This window comes from Oncorhynchus tshawytscha, linkage group LG18, assembly GCF_018296145.1.
Source record: "Oncorhynchus tshawytscha isolate Ot180627B linkage group LG18, Otsh_v2.0, whole genome shotgun sequence".
Classification (NCBI taxonomy): domain Eukaryota; kingdom Metazoa; phylum Chordata; class Actinopteri; order Salmoniformes; family Salmonidae; genus Oncorhynchus; species Oncorhynchus tshawytscha.
In genome coordinates, this window is record NC_056446.1 from 11,128,218 (window position 1) to 11,153,171 (window position 24,954).

Here is a 24,954-nt window from a genome sequence, read left to right on the forward strand (position 1 = left end):
TGTTTTCTCTGTGTGTCTGTAGGGAAAGATGACATGGAGATGTGTGAACTGAGCCTGGAGGAAACAGGCCTGACAAGGAAGAGGGGAGCTGAGATACTGCCCCGGCAGTTTGAGGAGATCTGGGAGCGCTGCGGGGGCATCCAGTACCTCCGGAGCGCTATCGAGAGCCGACAGGCCCGCCCCACCTATGCCACAGCCATGCTGCAGAGCCTCCTCAAGTAAAAGGTGTAGGGTGAATTTCCCCCTAGTCACTGATTCTGGGTCAGTTTTTCATTTTCCCCACTAATGGTTAGGATTGGGGAAGCTGATCCTAGATCTGTACCTAGGGGAAACTTCCACCCTAGCGCTAAATCCCCTGTCCCAAACCACAGGCCTCTATCTCACTACAGCAAAGGGAAGAATGCATTTAGCTACTGTACCGAACACGGCGGGCATTCAAGCATACTGTACCATGTTTTGACTGGAGGTACTCAAGTCATAAGTGAACTGCTTTTTGTTAATTGTCCATTTTTTTTCTTCATGTTCTTGCCGGCTTTCAATTCTCTTGTTGGTTATTATTTGTTGGGAGCAGAGGAATTTGCAGTGAACCTATGCAGAGTAATCAGACACTAATTACATCTAGTTTTGTTTCTTGAGCAAATGTGAGGTTTTTCTTTAATATTCCTGCTACTTTAACTACGAGGCCTTATAAATAAAAACGACTTTAACAGGAAGTAGGGACTGTTTTCAAAGCTGCGCCTCCAAATAAGAGTTTCAAGAGTATTAAATCGTAGATGTTTATTACTGTGTTGGTGGTTTAACCTGACATCTCATTGTTTTCTCTCTGCAGTCTTAATAACAGCTTTTTGATCTCACGTAAACCAATACTTTCTGTTCATGTAGTTATTACAGGACAATACTTGCACAAAAGAGATGTTTGATCCATGGGTGGAAATGGGCTTCAACGCATTCTGGGGGTGGTGGTGGCGGCGGGGTGATGATGATCTCTCATGTGAGGCAGTTATACTTGAGCGTCAGGTTCTTCTAAGGATTATTTTCAGTAACTGCACATAAATTCACATTCATTTCAAATTATTATATTTGATAATACTGTAGACTTTCTTTTTTTTTTACCTCTGACTTTCAGACAGAATGTAATTGAGTCGATTTTGTTCCTTCAGTCTTTACTACTTGTTTATGTGTGATTTAGGTATGCTAATGAGAGAAAGAACGAAAGAAAGCTAAAGAAAGATGTTTTCATTTTCACATTCCCCAACCATTCATTCCTAAAGCCACATGGTTGAAATTTAAATGCATTGTTTTATGTTGTCCACACAAGGCTATGATATTCCAAATATTGTCTTAAGAAGAAAAATAATGTGCTAATCAAATTTAATTTATGATGTGGATTACCAGAAGTGAACCATACAAATCTTGAGATACTCTAGGATTTCAAATAGCATTCAAGTCATACTGTTGGACCAAATGTGTGTATGGGAGCAGAACTGAATGGAGAAATGAAGTAGGGAGGGGTCAAGAAGACCTCAAGCTCAGATACAGTATTCAGCTAGTCTTCCCTCTCCTGGATATATCATCTCATATTTCAATAGACACTTACGTACAGGATATTTTATGATACAAAGAGTAATGTTTCTACAGGAATGTACACATTTATTTTCAAAAGAAATCTTTCTACTCTAAAATCAAAGGGTTTGGGCATGTTTCTTGAAAAAAATAACTTTAAAATGAAGCAATAATTCCTCAACAAAGCTACAAGGAGAAGGACAGCCTTTGTCATGTACAGTACTGTGTGTTTTAGAGACAATCTCTTGTGAGACTAGAACTACTCTCTTCAGGTAAGGCTGATTGTTAGTCTGGGGTTTGTTTTCTAGCGTTTCTTCTCATTCCCTTTGACGCTCTGCACAAGCGAAAAGGCGACGTCGTGGTTGTTTGAATGCATGAGATCTATCCACTCATGCGCGTGTCTGAGGCATGTCTTCAGTTTAGATCTAAGTATTTATTTATGACTTGAACACCAGAGTATACTACTGTATGTACTGTGTGGTCTCCTGGAATATCTCTTGTAATGTACAACCAATTACTGACTGGCTTCGATATGCTCTGTGTGTCTCTCCACGCGTTACAATCATTCCTCAAATACTGCCTTTTCACTGTCACTTTTTCTAATGCTGATCTCTAACTGTTGAAATAAACGCATTCTTTCACTCAACTAATATTGCTCCTCGTGTTGTACGTTCTGTTACTCAATGCTACAGCAACACAAATAAGAGTTCTGTGAGGAAATAGTTTTTAAAAAAGCCCTATTGAAGATGGTGAGCAATTCATTTCCCTGGACATGTACAGAACAGTAGTTTTACAACACTGAGGAAACACCATTACATTATTACAGAGACAGATGTATAATTAACATCACCCACACAGGTGTACAGTACGTGTTATTCACTATACAACGTTGCAACATAAGTACCTCATTATGAGGAAAACATTTCTTGTAACTTTTCATCTGGCATTTTACATTAACACTTTCACTACTAAAATAAATGTCAGAACATATGTATAAAAGCAGTTAGCTGTCCTGGGATGCCATAGCAAAATGATCACATCTGTTTGACATTCATCTGTCGTTCCCGAGTCATTTGTTCACTGATGACAATGACCGAGTACGGCTGTCCAGAGTTCGCCTGAATGTCTGTTTGACAGAAAATGGGAGTATCCTTTCTGGTGAAACGCAGGCTTTGGAAAGGTCAAATGAAGGGGTTGTCTGGCTGAGTGCCTGTCTGTCCATCAGTAGCCAACAGGTCAATGTCTTTCTGCAATCACAACATTGTCTGTGATCTGCATCTGCGATTAGCTATCGTTTATTAACATTCCTGTGTCTCTTCTGCAGTTGCCAAGTCTAAAAAAGAGACACAGATTCCAGTTGTTACCTTTCACAAAGACTGTGTACAGTGCAAGCTAAAATGTATATCAATCTAACTGGGATACTGTATAAACCCAAGTCTGATGCTTTGAAATTTATTATCTTTAGAATGAAAGTTAGACAAACTCAATTCTGCATTCCGTTTCCTTTCATTTAACTCTTAATTCAATTTGACCCTGTTCCTCAACAACTAACACTGACCCGGAAAGAGGATCAAAGAAGGCCAGACTAATCACAAAGCCAGACTACCGACAAAGCCTACATTCCGAAAGCAACAACGGCTTCTGCTCATAAACAGGCTTGACAATCCGCCTCTCTTCCATCAAGAGGTGAATAACATGGGATAAGCCTTCCCTTTGGTAGGTTTAGTTTGTCTGTGTGAAGTGTTTGTCTGTCCGGCTTACTGTCGTGTAGAAATGCACTCCGCTCTAAATCCATTTGAGATCCACCCGTAAACTATCAAAATATAATGGAACAGTTTGAATAATAATTATGTCATGGTTTGATTCGCCTTTCTTGTTGCGATAATGTAATTTGATACCTTGGCATTCTCTGTCTGGGTCAGAAATGGAGGTCAAATGAAAGTCAAAGTTGTCCAGAGAGAACAAATGACCTAACAAGTCCTTACCTCAATACGGAGGGTTGTCATTCAACACTCGATGTTCTTAATTTGTCAGGCCTGGAAGACGTGTAGTTTTCTGGGTATCTACAAAATAATAAGAGAGCTGATATTGAGACAAAGGAAGCAGCAAAAAATAAAACCATTATCCCAAGGGGCAAAGTCACATGGGGTGAAGCGCAACGAGGTTTTTCTGTAAAGAAGATTTATTAGTCAGGAGCTTCTAGTGTACATTATAAAGACCTGTGAGATGGAAGGACACCAAGTTAAATATGGTGCAGTATCCTCTTGGCGAAAACAAAGTACTTTACCTTCACGTTGCTTATAGACCACTCATTTTCAAATATCCTGATTGTAGGCCTAAATTGCTGTTCAATAGCAAACGTCTGAGAAATTAATACATTCCATAATGTATCAGTACTAGATACAGTTAATTTCAATCTGGCTTTAGACCCAACCATTCTACAACTACAGCATTAGTGAAACATACTGATGATGTACCTTTTTCATCTGACCAAGGCAAACTAACTGGTGCCATTTAAAAATAAATTAAAAAGCATTTGATTTATTTCATTATTCTATCTTAATAGAATAAACATTTGGTTTCACAACAACAAAAATTGAAACTGGTTCCATGCGTGTCTTTTCATAAGACACAAATCACAACTTCAGTATTCATAATTGAATTGCCTCATTTGTCAGAATACACATGTTCACACATATGCTATTACAGAGCTCCCTATACATCAGGTTAAAATATTTTGCAGATCCAAGCAACACTAAGATGATATTAACACTGGTTTTAAATCAAAGTCCTATATGCTGTTGAGTACATGGCAAAGAATAAACTCCACATTAGGCAGTTGGGTTACTATACAGATCTACTGTAAGAATTGTTTAATTGTATCCATTAGAAAGACCTTAGTCTAGGATAGGAAGCAGCAGTTGGGTTACTATGGTGACTATCAAAACACAACCAAGACCTTACTTTACGAATTAGATGTCATTTATAACAATCTTTGCAGATTCATTCTTGGATGCCGTTATAAGACACATTGCACAATGAATAACTAAATTGGCTGTTACTCCCAAACAGGAGATGACTGCATTGGTACCAATTTATTTTTTAAGTGTATCAACTTACATTTCCTTGTATATATTAAGGAACACCTAACTTCACAAGACTCGCACTACTCCTTTCGACAACAGCAGCAATTCCACATTCCAAGGGTACATCACAAGCTTGGAGTAAGATCTTCCAGATACAAAGGCCCAAATGACTGGAATAATTTACCTATAGAAAGCAAGGCATTAAAATGAGTGAATTTAAGAAAGCTCTTTTTCAAATGTTAACCGTTAGTTTTTAACTAATAGAAACATCTCCATGAAGATATTTGTAAATATGTATACTGTTGAAGTCGAAAGTTTACATATACCTTAGCCAAATACGTTTAAACTTAGTTTTTCACAATTCCCGACATTTAATCCTAGTAAAAAATTCCCTCTCTTAGGTCAGTTAGGATCACCACTATATTTTAAGATTGTGAAATGTCAGGATAATTGAAGAGAGGGAATATTTCAACTTGTATTTCTTTCATCACATTCCCAGTGGGTGAGAAGTTTACATACACCTAATTAGTATTTGGTAGCATTGCCTTTAAATAGTTGAACTAGGGTCAAACGTTTCAGGTAGCCTTCCACAAGCTTCCCACAACAAGTTGGGTGAATTTTGGCCCATTCCTCCTGACAGAGCTGGTGTAACTGAGTCAGGTTTGTAGGCCTCCTTGCTCACACACGTTTTTTCAGTTCTGCCCACAAATCTTCTACAGGATTGAGGTCAGGGCTTTGTGATGGCCACTCCAATACCTTGACTTTGGAAGTATGCTTGGGGTCATTGTCCATTTGGAAGACCCATTTGCGACCAAGCTTCAACTTCCTGACTGATGTCTTGACATGTTGCTTCAATATATCCACATAATTTTCCTTCCTCATAAAGCCATCTATTTTGTGAAGTGCACCAGTCCCTCCTGCAGCAAAGCACCCCCACAACATAATGCTGCACCCCTGTGCTTCACGGTTGGGATGATGTTCTTTGGCTTGCAAGCCTCCCCCTTTTTCCTCCAAACATAACGAGGGTCATTATGGCCAAAAAGTATGATCTTTGTCCCCATGTGCAGTTGCAAACCGTAGTCTGGCTTTTTTATGGCGGTTTTGGAGCAGTGCCTTCTTCCTTGCTGAGCAGCCTTCCAGGTTATGTCGATATAGGACTCGTTTGACTGTGGATATAGATACTTTTGTGCCCGTTTCCTCCAGCATCTTCACAAGGTCCTTTGCGGTTGTTCTGGGTTTGATTTGCACTTTTCACACACAAGTACGTTTATCTCTAGGAGACAACGAGTCTCCTTCCTGAGCGGTATGACTGCTGCGTGGTCCCATGGTGTTTATACTTGTGTACTATTGTTTGTACAGATGAACGTGGTACATTTAGGCATTTGGAAATTACTCCCAAGGATGAACCAGACTTGTGGAGGTCTACAAATAAATTCTGATGTCTTGGCTGATTTCTTTTGATTTTCCCATGATGTCAAGCAAAGAGGCAACGAGTTTGAAGGTAGGCCTTGAAATTCATCCACAAGTACACCTCCAATTGACTCAAATTATGTCAATTAGCCTATCGGAAGCTTCTAAGGCCATGACACATTTTCTGGAATTTTCCAAGCTGTTTAAAGGCAGTCAACATAGTGCATGTAAACTTCTGACCCACTAGAATTGTGATAAAGTGAAATAATCTGTCTGTAAACAATTGTTAGAAAAATTGTCATGCACAAAGTAGAAGTCCTAACCGACTTGCCAAAACTAGTTTGTTAACAAGAAATGTATGAAGTGGTTGAAAAACGAGTTTTAATGACGCCAACCTAAGTGTATGTAAACTTACGACTTCAACTGTATATTATAGGTACTTAGTATTGTTTTATTCGTAGTTGTAGCAGTAGTTTTTATTAGTTGTAGGGTAACACTATACTTGACATCTAGCATCATAACACATTATGACATGGTCATAACCATGTCATAATGACATAACAGCTGACAACTTGTCTTAACCTGTCATAATATGGTCATAACACTGTCATGGCCCATATATTTAGACATTGTGATATTGCGTTATTTTATGGCTGGTTATGACACCTACATAAGTTTCAAAACCCACATTTTATTCAAATGCTTTTTTTCCTGCCAAGAAGTTTCCTTTCATTTGAAAGTTTTAACTCATATTTTTTGTTGTTGTAATGAATTCTTTAAAGTCATGTATTTTTTTCATATTTTAAATAACTTGTAGAAAATACACTTTATGACACTGTCATGACGCATAATGACCATCCTGTCACTTTACTTGGATTAAGAAAATGACCTTTGTGGCACTGTCAGGAAGCATTATAGCCATCCTGTGTCACTTAGACTGAGAAAAATGCACTTCATGACACTCTTGAAGCATTATGACCATCATAATCATAAAAGAGGGTGTGTTGTCCTGCTCCTGCAATATGATTTCGTATTCATCTCAGTCATCAGCAACAGAGCATTAGGGTAGGTGCATCTCTGACATTAATGTGTGTGCAATTACAATGATTACTTAATATGGTCAATTTCAGAAAATGATATATATAAAAAATATTGTGGACAAGTAGGCTATGGTGTAATAAAATGTTTTGCTTTGTAGTGGTAGGTTTTCTTTGGGCACTCTTATGTTGCCATAAAATAACACAATATATATAGTACCAGTCAAAAGTTTGGCCACATCTACTCATTCCAGTGAAAACATTTTTATTTTACTGTTTTCTACATTGTGGAATAATAGTGAAGACATCAAAATGATTGAATAAATATGGAATTGTGTAGTAAAAACATTTGTTAAACAAATCTAAATATATTTTATATTTGAGATTCTTCAAAGTAGCCACCCTTTGCCTTGACAGCATTTCTACACATCTTGGCATTCTCTCAACCAGCTTCATGAGAAATCGCCTGGAATGCATATCAATTAACAGGTGTGCCTTGTAAAAGTTTAATGCGTTTGAGCCAATCAGTTGTGTTGTGACAAGGGAGGGGGAGCTGTACAGAAGATAGTCCATATTAGGGCAAGAACAGTTTAATAAGCAAAGGGAAACAACAGTCCATCATTACTTTAAGACATGGTCAGTCAACTGTGAAAGTTTCTTCAAGTGCAGTCTCAAAAAAACATAAATCGCTATGATGAAACTGGCTCTCATGAGGACCGCCACAGGAAAGGAAGACCCAGAGTTACCTTTTCTGCAGAGGATAAGTTCATTAGAGTTATCAGCCTCAAATAGTAGCCCAAATAAATTAGTTCAAGTAACAGACCCATCAACATCAACTGTTGAGAGGAGACTGAATCAGGCCTTCGTGGTCGAATTTCTGCAAAGAAACGACTTCTAAAGGACATCAATAAGAGGAAGAGATTTTCTTGGGCTGAGAAACACTAGCAATGAACATTAGACCGGTGTAAATCTGTTCTTTTGGTCTTATGTGTCCAAATTTGAGATTTTTGGTTCCAACCACCGTGTCTTTGTGAGACATAGAGTAGGTGAACGGATGATCTCCGCATTTGTGGTTCCTACCGTGAAGCCATGGAGGAGGTGTGATGGTGTGGGGGTGCTTTGCTGGTGACACTGTCAGTGATTTATTTAGATTTCAAGGCACACTTAACCAGCATGGCTACCACAGCATTCTGCAGCGATATACCACGCCATCCCATCTGGTTAGGGCTTAGTGGGACTATCATTTTGTTTTTCAACAAGACAATGACCCAAAATGCACCTCCAGCCTGTGTAAGGGCTATTTGACGAAGGAGAAGAGTGATGGAGTGCTGTGTCAGATGACCTGGCCTCCACAATCACCCGACCGCTACCCGTTTGGGATGAGATGGACCGCAAAGTAAAGGAAAAGCAGCCAACAAGTGCTCAGCGTATGTGGGAACTCCATCAAGACAGTTGGAAAAGCATTGCTCATGAAGCTGGTTGCGAGAATGCCAAGAGTGTGCAAAGCTGTCATCAAAGCAAAGGGTGGCTACTTTGAAGATTCTCAAATTTAAAATTGATTTTGATTTTGTTTAACACTTTTTTGGTTACTACATGATTCCATATGTGTCATTTCATAGTTTTGATGTCTTCACTGTTATTCTACAAGGTAGAAATTCGTTAAAATAAATAAACACCCTTGAATGAGTAGTTGTGTCCAAACATTCAACTTGTACTATATGTCACAACAGGTCTAAATATGTGTCATGATCATATGACAGGTTATGTCAGCTGTTATGACGCTAGGTGTCAAGTAAAGTGTTACCTTTTTTTGGGGGGGACACCCTTGAAAACGAGCTGCTGCATCTCAAGAAATTCAAAATGTCTAAATAAAATTGTTTCATAGAATGGATTTGCTGAGACAAAATTGCTCTTTATCCTTGACCGGAGAAATCTTAAACCAGTTACAATAAGATTACAGGAAAGCTAAATAACGTATTAACCTTTTACATGTTCTAAGACTTGATATTGTTGACTGTTTGTGGTGCTGTCTGGTCTAGGAGCTAGATTAGTACTATATACGGAATAGGTTGCCATTTTGGATGTACACTGTGTTAATGGGAGATGGAAAATCTAGGTCTGTGTGGGTGGGTTGACTGGTTCCTCGTAGGGTTGAAGCCCTCAAATCCCCAGACAAGCAGAAAAGCTGCTCTCACATGGAACTAACTGGATCAGAGGGGGAACTAAAGCTACTGACACTTTAACCTTTGCTTGAACACGACTTTGTCACTGTAAGTACTTTATCGCTGTTTTTACATATACTGTGTCGAGGGATTAGTTAAGTGGTAGCATAGTTAGTGAAGGATATTTGGACGTTTCTGATTCTTGTCATATGGGCTTTACTGAAGAATAAACATTAAAAAGTTGCCCCCATACAGAAATACATCTTTAAGCATATACCAGTAAAGGCATAATGATTAGCTTTGAATGTGTATGTTAAATAAGATCCAAGATTTGAGTGGTGGTGACTTTAAAGATTTAATCCCCAAAAATAAAACCTTTTTTTTTCCAGAAGGTGAGTATGTTTAATCGGGTCTAAACAAATTATATTAAGGGAAAAAATGATTATACAGAAATGTTTTCTGTACGTTCCAGTGTCAGCATGATGCTGTCTGGATGTCTGCGACTGTGAGCTTATAGCGTCAAGATAATGTCACTGAAGTCCACTAGTATTAAGACTACAGTACCAGTGCTGCTCTCAAAGCTAAATTTATGTTACCTCTAACTAGAGTGTATATGTATGTATGTGTGTGTGTGTGTATATATATATATATATATATATATATATATATATATATATCGCAAGTGTAGAAGTAAGAATACATATAGTACAGCTAAGTACATGTACCATACAAATCCACACAGTGAAGAAAATACATTTGCTCACGCCAAAGTCACTGACTCTCTGGTTGTACATGAATGACATGAGAGTTATCACGGCATAAACAAAGGACAGGAAGCCCACAAAGCAGCTTATGAAAAGGAAGGGGTCTACTGGCACAGCTACCAGCTCAGTGCAGCGCTCCCCGGTAAAGTGCCAGACTTTACCTATTGGGCATCTAAAGCAGTGAAAGACACTTGGTTAGAGCACATAATATACAGTTCATGAAGAGTATGTGTAGTGTTGACTGTGGTATTACATTGTCACGTTGTGTTTCTTCCCTCGCAACACTAAGTAAACAACATAAACAAGTAGAACAACGTAACAGGTGAGAGAAACAAGTGATGACAATGGATATTATGAATATCAGGTAGCAGTAAAAATGTATGGTTTAATACAAATCTTGGTACACGTATAGAAACCTACTGCAATGCATCCTATATGTTCAGATAGTTGAAGTATTCTAAGGTACCTGCAAGTGGCTCCATGCCTTGGTACTATCTCACAACGGCCCCCGTTCTGGCAGTAGTCAGGCTGCAGGACACAGATACTCTGACAGGGCAGGCCGTCCATAGCTATGTACCCCGGGTCACAGAGACATTCGGCCTCCCGTGACCACCGATTCACCACACAGTGAGAGAAGTCGTTGCACGCCAAGAACTTACAGGGATCTGCTTGATCAGCTGTTCAAAAAGAATGAGGAAGGGGGAAATGGTAGGATCAGTTTCCATGAAATACCAAAGTAGCTGTGACGCTGTCTTCTCCCGTCTTTTTTCTCAGGGAGGTAGTCAAAAGTGTTCGATTTTAATGAGGTTTTCCCTCTGTTTTTGTCTGAATTTAATTTGAAGGTTTAGCACTTTAGTTATTGAAAAGTCTAGCAATGATGGCCCATTGCATTCGATAGATTTTACACTCTCGACAATTTATAGTCTACGATAAAAGTGCTTTATTCTTTCAAGCTGTAAAAGTCTCCATGCAAAATGTTCTCATTCATTAGACTGTTACTACAGTATATTTGTTATGTTCTGTAAACATCTTGAAATGAGTGCAACTGCAGTGAAACATGGTCTGAGTCTGAAATGGCACACTATTCCTATGCATCGCACTACTTTTGACCAGGGCCCTACCTATGGGCAAAAGTAGTGCACTATATATGGAATAGGGTGCCATTTGGGACACAACCCCGGGCCTCGTCTCGTACCAGGCTCTATGTCCAGAGAGTGACTATCAATCTCAATGTTGAGTCTCATGGCTGCAGCGTTGCAGAAGTCTTCCAGGACACAGTGGACGGCCTGGGTCACGTTGTATGGCACTGACTTGGTGAACTTCATCTTGCTGTTGACCACAATGCTGCCATTCCTGAAGTTAAGAATCTCTAGCTTCTTGAATCCTGTTAGATTGGACTGCAGGTAAGGCAGCAGCTGAACAGAAACAGAAGAGAAAAGCCAACAGTGACTAAAGCGTTGAGGACAAATTATTTTCAATTGACATTTAAATGTGTTTAACTTTTTTCTCTTAGGCATAGAAAGAGATTATTGGCCTTCACTGACTTGAACGACTTTCTCATAACAGTGACATTTAATCACTGTCCGAAATAACCATGTGGTAGTTCAAAGAGTTCTACCCGCTACTCCCCATGTTTTTATACACTATTGAAGTGTAACAAAGCCCTTTTACTAAAATCCTCTACTTGTGACCGGTGTGGCAGTGTCCCATTATTCAAAGCCATGAAGTGATAATACCAGGTCTGAGGTCTAACCAGGTCTAAGCCAGGTCTAACCAAGTCTAAACCAGGTCTAAGCCAGCACCTTCCCTCTGAGTTGAATAAACCATTTAAAAGGATGTAATTCCTCGGCTCCTGAGCATAGATCAGACAAGTCCGGGGGGCAGAAAAACTTTACCTTCAGTGATTTCTTTCAATTGGAAATATTGAATGTAGAACCGTTACTGGCAGGCAGCACATTGAATCGTTTTTGATCTTTGGAGGAAAACTTAGGACAGCTTTGATGCTGGTTGAGATCTCGGAGCTTGGCAGTTCATCAGACTTTTGTTGTCAGCACAGCAATCTTCCTTATAGTTTTTCTCACTTCTTGGTTTTGTCAAAGGGATTTAAAGCTACCATTTTAAACAAACAGAGAGCATGACCCACTCTGCAATTATATGTTAATTATGCACAAATTGTGAGTGAAGTGCCATATCTTTCGAAAATACATATCCTCAAGAGTTGAAACACCTTAAAGGTTGCCTAGTTAAGGCTCTACGGGTGCAGTATAGAATAGATCAGATCAGGCTCTATGGAGCATTTGGTGTTGAAGTATCATGTTATTATGACGCAGCTGGTCATAATGGCTCTATCATTCATTTATCCACATACAGAACGTGCATATGTTTACAATGAGCCGTCCATTTCAAATCCATTAACTTCTCAGAGAGTCTGGCCCTTCAATTTACAAATAGCGTTATTTTTTAAGCCTGAAATTAGCCCAAACAAACTATTCAATTGGAGTCTGTACATGTGGAGAGGCTGAGGGGTTACCAGCACGCTTTTAGTGATGAAGCTATGGGGTCAATGACAGCAACAACAAAAATTGGTTTGACATATGAAATATTTCATCTCCCTCTCTCTCTCTCTCCTTCTCTCTCTCCCACATCTTGTCACGTCAAAAGGAACCAGACCAGTGTCTACGTGCTCGGTTGTCAACATGGCAGCCCTCATCTTCTACAACGTATTTAACTGTAAGCTGAGTCATTGCACTGTATACCGAGGGGAACGGTGCAGTTGTTTCAGCGTGAAAGCGAGACATGTTATTCGACTTATGTGCATAAGTAAATCTAATCGAAGTAAATATCTGTTGATGATACAACCAATCATTAAAGGCAGCTAATAGAGTATTCCTATCTAACATGTCAAGTTCAAGAGAAAGGTGAAGACAGGTTAGCTATGCATATACTTTCACAAACAATATACCCATCAGTTGCATCATTTCAATGTATCTTATTCTGAAAGCTAAATCTGCTGTCTTGTGACTCGTTGCTAAATTCGCTCAACGTTAAAGAAGGCACATCAGTTTAGTCGGAGGAAAAGGGAGTCATGCAAAACGCAGGCCTTTAAATATGGACGTCACTCTTAAATAGACGTTGCTCCAAAAATGAACAAAGCTTGAATTGATGCATTTGCTAAAAAATAAAAATAAAAAGGCACTGCATCGCAGTGTTGTGGCGTCACTACAGCCTGGAGTTCGATCCCAGGCTGTGTCATTACCGTCCGGTAAAAACATACCTTAATATCTTGTATATTATTTAGGGTTAGGAAAATATTCATGAATAATAATAATAAAAAAGAGGTTTGGAGAACCTTTACAGACTAAATATCTTGGTGAATCAAAAATACAGTAGTTCGATTCATCCTGAAAGTTGACATATTCAATTGTTCAATCTGTTAAATATTGGAAGGTGAGAAAAGAGTACAATAGGGGTGAAACAGTAGTCCTATAAATCTACCTTAATAATCCTCACTAATCATGGAACTGTGATGACAACCGTCCAATCTCCAGGTTTAAACTGCTACGTATGGTCTGTGTTCAGTAAGGATTCAAATAGGCTACATGTCCCAAATGATTGCACAGCTTGTAATACGTTAGCCTAATATGATCCCCTATGGCAAGCGATCCTCAGGAACAACCACACAAAGGTGACCGAGGAAAGATAGGCTACCGATAGGGGGTAATAGTCAACACAATACAAATTGTAAAATTTCGAACATATAATTAAAACATTTCTGCAAATCATAAATCAACTGAGTAGGTTTGGTGTTATACTGTCATTTGCTAATGGCTACAGAAGCCTATAGCTTTGGTCTCCAAATGTCATCCCTGCAAGGTTATAAGGCCAGTATTTCATAAATGTCCCTGTGGAAAAGGTGATATGTTGATATGTTACAGTTTGCCTCCGTACTGTACGACTGGTTTCACATTTGTCTCCAGCGATCATAAGGTAAAATAGATCTAAAACAATTGTCATTGATATTTACAATCCCCTTATCCAAACAGTTTACTAATTTACCTAGCTCTTATCAATAGCGCTGATCAATTTGTAAATTACAGTGCATGGAGAATGTTATTTCTGTTGAAAAACAATAAAGTAGATGTTATTCCACTTGGAACAGACAGGTTGCTCGACCTCATTCATCGCTTCATCACGCATAAAGATTGTGGAATTACGAGGGAATTAAATCCAGGTCAGAATACAGTGTATCTGTAGACACAATTCCGCCACACCTTCATTTCTTTTATTTCACACCTTCATTTCCTTAATCTCCACCCCAAACGAATAGCGGATGAATAGAATGCTATTCTCATGCTTAAGTTCAAGGTCAGAATACATGTAAAGACAATTATAGTGGGGCAAAAAAGTATTTAGTCAGCCAGCAATTGGGCAAGTTCTCCCACTTAAAAAGATGAGAGAGGCCTGTAATTTCCATCATAGGTACACTTCAACTATGACAGACAAAATGAGGGAAAAAAATCCAGAAAATCACATTGTAGGATTTTTAATGGATTTATTTGCAAATTATGGTGGAAAATAAGTATTTGTTCAATAACAAAAGTGTATCTCAATACTTTGTTATATACCCTTTGTTGGCAATGACAGGGGTCAAATGTTTTCTGTAAGTCTTCACAAGGTTTTCACACACTGTTGCTGGTATTTTGGCCCATTCCTCCATGCAGATCTCCTCTAGAGCAGTGATGTTTTGGGGCTGTTGCTGGGCAACACGGACTTTCAACTCCCTCCAAAGATTTTCTATGGGGTTGAGATCTGGAGACTGGCTAGGCCACTCCAGGACCTTGAAATGCTTCTTCCGAAGCCACTCCTTCGTTACCCGAGCGGTGTGTTTGGTATCATTGTCATGCTGAAAGACCCAGCCACGTTTCATCTTCAATGCCCTTGCTGATGGAAGGAGGTATTCACTCAAAATCTCACGATACATGGCCCCAATCATTCTTTCCTTTACACGGATCAGTCGTCCTGGTCCCTTTGTAGAAAAACAGCCCAAAAGCATGATGTTTCCACCCCCATGCTTCAAAGTAGGTATGGTGTTCTTTGGATGCAACTCAGCATTCTTTGTCCTCCAAACACAATGAGTTGAATTTTTACCAAAAAGTTATATTTTGGTTTCATCTGACCATATGACATTCTCCCAATCTTCTTCTGGATCATCCAAATGCTCTCTAGCAAACTTCAGACGGACCTGTACATGTACTGGCTTAAGCAGGGGGACACGTCTGGCACTGCAGGATTTGAGTCCCTGGCGGCGTAGTGGCGGCGTAGTGGCGGCGTAGTGGCGGCGTACTTTGGTCCCAGCTCTCTTCAGGTCATTCACTAGGTCCCCCCGTGTGGTTCTGGGATTTTTGCTCACCGTTCTTGTGATCATTTTGACCCCACGGGGTGAGATCTTGCGTGGAGCCCCAGATCGAGGGAGATTATCAGTGGTCTTGTATGTCTTCCATTTCCTAATACCAAGCTGGTTAATTATAGCATATTCTGTCTTCCCAGCCTGGTGCAGGTCTACAATTTTGTTTCTAGTGTCCTTTGACAGCTCTTTGGTCTTGGCCATAGTGGAGTTTGTAGTGTGACTGTTTGAGGTTGTGGACATGTGTCTTTTATACTGATAACAAGTTCAAACAGGTGCCATTAATACAGGTAACGAGTGGAGGACAGAGGAGCCTCTTAAAGAATAAGTTACAGGTCTGTGAGAGCCAGAAATCTTGCTTGTTTGTAGGTGACCAAATACTTATTTTCCACCATAATTTGCAAATAAATTCATTAAAAATCCTACAATGTGATTTTCTGGATTTTTTTTCTCATTTTGTCAGTCATAGTTGAAGTGTACCTATGATGAAAATTACAGGCCTCTCTCATCTTTTTAAGTGGGAGAACTTGCACAATTGGTGGCTGACTAAATACTTTTTTGCCCCACTGTATGTTCCATTTACACGCTTAACTTGGGTCGGAATTCTCCCCTTTATGAACATATTTCATTCTCACTCACCAGTTCCAAAAAGGTGTTCTCCAGGGATCTGTATTCTGAAGAGCTCTTGTTGAAGAGGTCATCTGAGAACCTCATGTTAGTAACCCGTAGACTGAAGAACACCACCAGCTCCCTGCCTTTACTCGCCGTGGTCATGGAGGGAGTGGTCAGGTATCTCAGTGGTGGAGAAGCTGTGGTCTCGACGGGGTGCTCCTCAGGAGCAAATGAGTATCCACTGGCCTCTGGAAGGTTAATGGGCTCTGTGCTTACCAGGTCCATTTGATCAAGTTCGTCTGCAAGGTCTTGCACACGCCCGCCCTCAGGTTCTGAGTCCTCTACGACCTCCTCTTCAGCCTCTTCATCGATAACAACCACCTCAGGCTCCTCTGTATCCTCCACCATCAGCTCTAACTCTGAAGGTGACTCTGTTACATCTACCACAGGCACAGTGTCAGATTCTGCAGGTGGTGTTGACGTAGAGTCAGGGATGGGTTCTGCTATCATTGCTAACTCCTCTTCACTCTCCTCTGGCAATGGAGCCACCTCCACTTCACTGACCTCTGCTGTGTCATCTTTGTAATAGGAGAGGATATTTCAATAAGTCACTAACCATCACAAGTGTGTTTTACCCATACTGCAAATGCCTGCCAACTGTCCAATACATAATACATTATCCTGCTTTATACTGAATGTGGAGCTTCATTCCCTATATGACTGCTGGAATGAAACCGTTCCAGGCGAGCCATTCATTTCTGCCGGGGCCTTGCAGTGAATAATATTTGTCTGATTTATTTTATAAAAATCAATCAGCATCATTTGATAAAGTATCTCTCAGCGGTATAAGCATTGGTAATGAATGAATTGTCAAAAGCCTTGTGTTTACTGCATACAAAATGATAAACACGTCAAAAGATTAATCAGCAGGCAGCACAGCATTCAGCCCAAATATAGACCATTAATACATCTCCTCCCTGGGCCGGCCTGTAATTATTAGTTGTGATGCAACTGCACCCCTCCAGCAACAAAATTCATAGTTGAAAATGTTTAATTATATATGACTGTTATCTGTTCTTTACTGGTCAAAAACAGCCTTTATAACCTACATTCCTCACCTGTTTCTTCCACAGCTTCCTCAGGATAGCTATCCTCATACCCGTGGTATTCAGGCAACAGTTCCTCCATGTCCTCCTCAGTTGACTGGTCTTCTATTGGGACAATATTGTCCTCTTCAACAGGATCAGGTTTCCAGGTTTCCTCTCCAAATAGAGTGTCCTCTAAAGAATCCACAGGTTGGATGATTTTAATTTCTTCAGCTGGTGGCTCACTAATATTTTCCTCAAGCTGTGTTTCCTCAACTACCCCTTCCTCAGGTTCTGGATCTTCAACTTCCTCTTCCTCAGGCTCCGGTTCTTCAACGTCCTCTTCTTTAGGCATTGGTTCTTCAACATCCTCTTCCTCAGGTTCCGAGACCTCAACTACCCCTTCCTCGGTTCCTGGGTCTTCAACTACCTCTTCCTCAGGCTCCGGTTCTTGAACTTCCTCTTCCTCAGGCATTGGTTCTTCAACTTCCCCTTCTTCAGGTTCCAAGACCTCAACTACCTCTTCCTCAGGTTCTGTTTCCTCAATTACCTCTTCCTCATATTCTGGGTCCTCAACTACCTCTTCTTCAGGCTTTGGTTCCTCAACTACCTCTTCCTCAGGCTCTGGTTCCTCAACTACCTCTTCCTCATATTCTGGTTCTTCAACTACCTCATCCTCTGGTTCTGGTTCCTCAACTACCTCTTCTTCAGGCTTTGGTTCCTCAACTACCTCTTCCTCAGGCTCTGGTTCCTCAACTACCTCTTCCTCATATTCTGGTTCTTCAACTACCTCATCCTCTGGTTCTGGTTCCTCAACTACCTCTTCTTCAGGCTTTGGTTCCTCAACTACCTCTTCCTCAGGCTCTGGTTCCTCAACTACCTCTTCCTCAGGTTCTAGTTCCTCAACTACCTCTTCTGCAGGTTCTAGTTCCTCAACTACCACTTCCTTAGGTTCTAATTCCACAACTACCGCTTTCTCAGGTTCTAGTTCCTCAACTACCTCTTCCTCATATTCTGGTTCTTCAACTACCTCATCCTCTGGTTCTGGTTCCTCAACTACCTCTTCTTCAGGCTTTGGATCCTCAACTACCTCTTCCTCAGGTGCTGGTTCCTCAACTACCTCTTCCTCAGGCGCTGGTTCCTCAACTACCTCTTCCTCATATTCTGGTTCTTCAACTACCTCATCCTCTGGTTCTGGTTCCTCAACTTCCTCTTCTTCAGGCTTTGGTTCCTCAACTACCTCTTCCTCAGGCTCTGGTTCCTCAACTACATCTTCCTCAGGTTCTAGTTCCCCAACTACCGCTTTCTCGGGTTCTAGTTCCCAAACTACCGCTTCCTCACGTTCTAGTTCCTCAACAACCTCTTCCTCAGGTTCTAGTTCCTCAACTACCACTTCCTCAGGCTCTGGTTCCTCAACTATGTCTTCCTCAGGCTCTGATTCCTCAATTACCTCTTCCTCATATGCTGGTTCTTCAACAACCTCAACCTCTGGTTCATCAACTACCTTTTCCTCATGTTCCAAGACCTCAATTACCTCTTCCTCAGTTTTTGGTTCTTCAACTACCTTTTCCTCAGGTTCTGGTTCCTCAACTACTGCTTCCTCTGGTTTCTCAACTACCCTTTCCTTAGGTTCTGAGACCTCAACTACCTCTTCCTCAGGCTCTGGTTCCTCAACAACCTCTTCCTCAGGTTCTAGTTCCTCAACTACCTCTTCCGCAGGTTCTAGTTTCTCAACTACCGGTTCCTCAACAACCTCTTCCTCAGATTTTAGTTCGTCAACTACCTCTTCCTCAGGCTCTGGTTCCTCAACTATGTCTTCCTCAGGCTCTGATTTCTCAATTACCTCCTCCTCATGTTCTGGTTTTACAACTACCTCATCCTCTGGGTCTGGTTCCTCAACTACCTCTACCTCAGGCTCTGGTTCCTTAACTAACTCTTCATCAGGTTCTAGTTCCTCAACTACCTCTTCCTCGGGTTCTAGTTCCTCAACAACCGCTTCCTCGGGTTCTCGTTCCTCAACAACCACTTCCTCAGGTTCTAGTTCCTCAACAACCTCTTCTTCTGTTTTCTCAACTACCTTTTCCTCATGTTCCGAAACCTCAATTACATTTTCTTCAGGTTCTGGTTCTTCAACTACCTCTTCCTCAGGTTCTAATTCCTCAACTACCTCTTCCTCAACTACCATTTCCTCAAGCTTTGGTTCCTCAACTACCATTTCCTCAGGCTTTGATTCCTCAACTACCGCTTCCTCAGGTTTTAGTTCCTCAACTACGTCTTCCTCAGGTTCCAAGAGCTCAACTACCTCTTCCTCTGGTTCTTCAACTACCTCTTCCTCAGGTTCTATTTCCTCAAGCACCTCTTTCTCAGGTTCCAAGACCTCAACTACCTCTTCCTCAGTTTGTAATTCCTCAAGTACCTCTTTCTCAGGTTCTAACAACTCAACTACCCCTTCCCCAGGGTCAAGTTCATCAACTACTTCTTCCTCAGGTTCCAAGACCTCACCTACCTCTTCATCGGGTTCTGAGACCGCATCTACCTTTTCACCAGGTTCTAGGTCCTCAGCTACCTCTTCCTCAGGTTCCAGGTTCTCAACTACTTCTTCCTCAGGTTCCAAGACCTCAACTACAAAGACCTCATCTACCTCTACCTCAGGTTCTGGTTCCTCAACTGCGTCTTCCTTGGGCTCCGGTTCTTCAACTACCTCTTCCTCAAGTTCTGGTTCCTCAGATACTTCTTCCTCAGGCTCTGGTCCCTCAAATACCTCTTCCTCAGTTTCTGGTTCCACAACTACCTCTTTCTCAGGTTCCGAGACCTCAACTACCTCTTCCTCGGGTTCTAGTTCCTCAACTACCTCTTCCTTTGGTTCTAGTTCCTCAACTACCTCTTCCTCAGGTTCCAAGAGCTCAACTACCTCTTCCTCTGGTTCCTCAACTACCTCTTCCTCAGGTTCTGGTGCCTTAACTACCTCTTCCCCAGGTTCCGAGACCTCAACTGCCTCTTCCTCAGGTTCTGGTTCAACTACTTCTTCCTCAGGTTCCAAGACCTCAACTACCTCTTCCTCAGGTTCCGAGACCTCATTTACCTTTTCACCAGGTTCTGGTTCCTCAGCTACTTCTTCCTCAGGTTCCGAGTTCTCACCTACTTCTTCCTCAGGTTCCAAGACCTTAACTACCAAGACCTCATCTACATCTGACTCAGGTTCTGGATCTTCAACTAAGTCTTCCTCAGGCTCTGGTCCCTCAAATACCTCTTCCTCAGTTTCTGGTTCCACAACTACCTCTTTCTCAGGTTCCGAGACCTCAACTACCTCTTCCTCGGGTTCTAGTTCCTCAACTACCTCTTCCTTTGGTTCTAGTTCCTCAACTACCTCTTCCTCAGGTTCCAAGAGCTCAACTACCTCTTCCTCTGGTTCCTCAACTACCTCTTCCTCAGGTTCTGGTGCCTTAACTACCTCTTCCCCAGGTTCCGAGACCTCAACTGCCTCTTCCTCAGGTTCTGGTTCAACTACTTCTTCCTCAGGTTCCAAGACCTCAACTACCTCTTCCTCAGGTTCCGAGACCTCATTTACCTTTTCACCAGGTTCTGGTTCCTCAGCTACTTCTTCCTCAGGTTCCGAGTTCTCACCTACTTCTTCCCCAGGTTCCAAGACCTTAACTACCAAGACCTCATCTACATCTGACTCAGGTTCTGGATCTTCAACTACGTCTTCATTGGGCTCTGGTTCCTCAAATACCTCTTCCTCAGGTTCTGGTTCCACAACTACCGCTTTTTCAGGTTCCGAGATCCCAACTACCTCTTCCTCAGGTTCTGGTTCCTCAACCTCTTCCCCTTCAATCGGAATATGGATAATATCATCTTCAACTTCAAAGTCCTCTATTGCTTCAGTGGCAGGCTGATCTGTGATGGCTGAGAGAGTCATCACAGGTAATTCAGGGTTAGATACCTCTTCCTCAGTGGCAATGACTGTGGTAAGCTTAATCTGAGTGGTCGGAGTAGGCTCAGCCTCCTTCTCAACAACAGCCTCCTCCTCTGATATCAAGTTAGGAAGGAGTTTAGCTGGAGCATTAGTTTCTATACTTTTTATTTCATGGGCGGAGGTAATATCCAAATCCTCATGGGGTAAAACAGGGTACCCATTAGTAGGGACTAAATTACCAAAAGGTGGCTCAGGGTATTCCTCAGCAGGAGAGGTTGGGAAATAGTCTCTTACAAGCTCACCAGTTCCCTCATCAATGGCTTGAATGGTTTCAATCATGTGTGTGATAAATGGCACCTCTTCCTCTGGTTCAGATGTTGCTTCAGAATCACTCTCCACTAATTCATCACTAGTGTCATTGTAGATGTAGGGCACATCTCCCCTCTCTGGTGGTGCTGCTTCTTCTTGTTTTTCTGGAATATCTGTAGAGTTCAGGAAGGTGATGAGCGCATATTCCTTTTCCACAGGGCCAAGTGGAACATCCAGACGAGGTTTCTCCATGGCAATCTCTGGCTCATCTGTGGATATGTCCAGATCGTTGTGGAAAGCTGGCTCAATGGACTGTTGATGAAACAGACAAAAAAAAGGCATGTTGATGCAAAGTATGGTATTTTACCATTGGCAGTCTAGATTAATAAGACAGTACTTACATCTTCAATCGTTTCCTCAACAGCTTCCTCAACTGGTGTTGTAGTTGGTGGAATCCCTTTTGCTGTGGAAAGACGTACAACAACGATGCAAAACATGTATTTCAAAAATATAACATAACTTATTCACAGTGATTTGGCTACCTGGTTCAAAGTTTAATGACTGTAGATCCACTGGCAGAGAGGCCTCTTCACTCAAAGCCTTGGCCACCATTTCCCGCAGGCTGGGCACAGCTGACACTGGAGTCCCTGTGTCATCCTCTGAAATTGTCTGAAAGACCAGAGAATAGTGCACTGTCACTCCTCCAGGTCTGAAAAAGAAGAATATATTGTATGAGAGAAAATAAGAGTAGTTAGTGATTACTGTATTATACAGATCTATATACACTTTAAGCAATTAACTAAATCAACTAAAAACAAAGCAATCCCCTGGTAGGTTTAAGAATTGGAGAGTCGAGATACAAGATCAATTGAAAAGTAGTGTACTTGAAATGCAGAGCATGGAAATCAACCACTTTTTTCTTGCAGATTTGAATGACACTATCAAAAATGTATCAATATTCAGCTCTGTCAATGCGGAAGCTGGAGGGTAAACATATTAGTTCAATGGGATTAATAGCAATGATACATCAATGTTGATACATCAATTTCTTTCCTTTTTGTTTTTGTGAACAGTGAAGATGCCAAGGTCGAAAGAGTTGTGTATCCTTAATCAGATTAGTGAAGCGGGCTCGAGCCACTAACTGGCATGGATATTATTGCATGTGACAGCACTGGCCACCACAGGGCCCGCAAATTAGGGAGGGAGCAACTCCGCAATTATTCTATTCACACACAGGGCTTTGTATTGTACTACTTACATGCCTTCCATCCTAAGATGAAGAAGCCTATGAAAACCTTGTTATCCCAAAAGGGATACTTTGTGATTTTGGCAACGAGGCCCTCTATCTACTTCCCCAGAGTCAGATGAACTCGTGGATATCATTTTTATGTCTTCATGCAGTTTGAAGGAAGTAGCGCTAGAGAAATTGCTAACTAGCATTCGTTTAAGGACTGGAAATCTACTGGTATGCTACTAGCATGCTAGCAGATACCCATGGACATCCAGTCAATGGGCTAATGCTACTTAGCATTGGCTCACAAAACTACAGTACCTCTAACTTCCTTCATACTGGACACAGAGACATAAAAATGGTACCCACGAGTTCATCTGATTCTGGGGAAGTAGATAGAGGGCCTCGTTGCCAAAATCACAAAGTATAAATGAGCTACAGAAGGGGAGAAAAGTGAGTCCCAGTTTCAGCTGACTTTGGTCGCCATTTCTCAACAATGTCCCTGGTTGATGTATTGACCCATCATGGCTGCAGTGCACAAACAGCCGAGTAATAGAGCTCGCCAGCTTATAGTCCTAAAAACCAGAAATGATTTACCTCTGGTTCATTCAGCCATTCCTAATGGGCAGAAAGAATAGAGTTTTGGAATAAATTCCAAAAATAAGGTCTGAGGTTAACACAGGCTTCTGAGATCTTATATATGTTTTGTTCTGTGAGATAACATCAGTCAGTTAACATGACCTTTATGAATTATGAAGCCTTAGTCTATTACTTTAAAAAAGTTCACAAATTCTTCAAAATTCACAAAAAGTGATGTTAGCTGATGAAGATTATAGCATAGAACAAAACGTATATATGATCTAAGCTTATGTTTACCACAGACCTTATTTTCGGTCTTTATAAAAAAAAATATATTTTGACATAGGCTTTGTTGGTGTGTTGGTGCCTACAAAAAGATGCCATTACTCTCTATTAATCTCTATTGCCGAGTTGCTGTTTGTTTAGGGGAAAATCCATTTGAATTCAATCACTTTTTTAAAGCAGCCCTTTTGATTTGAACGAAACCTTCCGTACATATTTGTGATTCGTAGAAGTGCTCAGAAAGTGACTTTTTGGACTTGAATGCCAAAACATTCAGGTGCTAAAGATGCTGAAAGTTGACCTATTTTGCATACCCCACATTCATGTCTTCATTAATGGAAAATATAAATGGTTGAGGTTGACATCATTAGAAAGCTTACAAACAGGGTTGTTAAACCATTGTATTATTTATTGATTTAAAATAATAATAATTTTGGATTAAAAAAAAATAATTCTTAAACATTCATTATCAAAATAATATATATGGGTGATTGGAAATTATACAGACAGTTACATTGATAGAAGCCACAATCTATCTGCAATGTTAAAGCTGATATTATTTATTTAATATTCACATATGTTGTAGCTTAGACCCTATTTTACATAATCTGAGGTTTTGTGTTAGGCCCGCCATCGGTTGAGACACAACATGCTCTTGAATCCAGGGTGGGTGTCATGTTTTGGCTAATAAAATGGGAATAAAATAAAAATGTCAACTTTCAAACGGTACCACGAAGATGGTTGGAGATCCACACATATCAGAGAAGGTTGACTTGAATGGGAATATCTGTTGTTTTAAATTATACTCTCAATTCTCCATAGGAAACCTATTGAAATCATAGAAATATGTATCATAGAATAGATCATTTAAGTTGACATTCGATGGTGGGTGGACCGGGGGCCATCTTTGTGGTTGTAATTAGAACCACAAAGAAGTAATTAGAAGCATGTTGTGTCTCAACCATTTGCGGGCACAACACAAACACCTCAGATGATGTAAAGTAAGGTCTAAGCTACAACATATGCGAATATGAAAAAAAATCGGGAGTTTATCCATTTTTAGATAATGTTTTTATAAAAAGAAACTCAACCATAGGTTGAAGATGTGACGAAGACATGGACGTCTCGTGGTATGGTGGGGTATGAAAAAGGGGTCACCTTTGAGCACCTTTATCTCCTGAATGGTCACTTTCTGACCAGTTCTACCATGGACAAACATGTATAGAAAGTTTTGTTTAAATCAAAAGGGATACTGTCAAAAAGTGATTGAATTGAAATGGATTTACTCTTAGGTTATCTGATCCCTCTCTCCCTGGGTCCTGTGATAGATCCGGATACACACTGATCGAAGCAGCAGACTGGCAGGGACAAGCACAGACACAGAGGGAAACTGCAGCTACCACTCAAGATGGCTCTCATCACAGTAATTAAATTACCCTTCACTCCCATGGGCCTCGCTAAGATTTGGAGAGAGGGAAGAAAAGAGGACATTAGTATGTGATATATTGACTTGT

The 24,954-nt window shown here is 40.8% G+C and overlaps 2 protein-coding genes across 3 annotated transcripts in view; one reads left to right on the top strand and one right to left on the bottom strand.

Annotated features, from left to right (window-relative positions):
• myo6a (myosin VIa) overlaps positions 1-2,209 on the top strand; it is an 86,682-nt gene extending 84,473 nt beyond the window's left edge. Inside the window, exon 36 of the mRNA XM_042300647.1 lies at positions 23-2,209. Within this exon, the coding sequence (XP_042156581.1) occupies positions 23-222 (200 nt within the window). The 3' untranslated portion in view covers positions 223-2,209. The remainder of the gene's footprint in view (positions 1-22) is intronic.
• On the bottom strand, positions 2,040-22,052 carry LOC112217483 (titin-like). 2 transcript variants are annotated; one of them, XM_042300646.1, is made up of 9 exons: positions 21,891-22,052; positions 21,750-21,811; positions 17,824-21,660; positions 17,157-17,703; positions 16,066-16,616; positions 11,218-11,437; positions 10,489-10,699; positions 3,549-3,626; positions 2,040-2,896 (listed from the first exon to the last, which is right to left on the bottom strand). In XM_042300646.1, the coding sequence occupies exons 1-8, from the start codon at positions 21,958-21,960 to the stop codon at positions 3,566-3,568; spliced, it is 5,559 nt and encodes a 1,852-aa protein (XP_042156580.1). In that variant the 5' UTR covers positions 21,961-22,052; the 3' UTR covers positions 2,040-2,896; positions 3,549-3,565. The 2 variants fall into 2 exon arrangements, with proteins under 2 accessions (XP_042156580.1, XP_024233564.2); XM_024377796.2 differs by having other exon boundaries at positions 17,157-21,660.
• Positions 22,053-24,954: the final 2,902 nt, after the last annotated feature.

Coding starts and splice junctions, on each gene's coding strand:
- LOC112217483 (XM_024377796.2), bottom strand. CDS start 21,960: ATGGTGGCCAAGGCTTTGAGTGAAGAGGCCTCTCTGCCAGTGGATCTA. Junction 16,617..17,156: donor GGAAGCTGTGGAAGAAACAG/GTGAGGAATGTA, acceptor CCTATTACAAAG/ATGACACAGCAGAGGTCAGT. Junction 10,700..11,217: donor CTCTCTGGACATAGAGCCTG/GTACGAGACGAG, acceptor CTTTTTGAACAG/CTGATCAAGCAGATCCCTGT.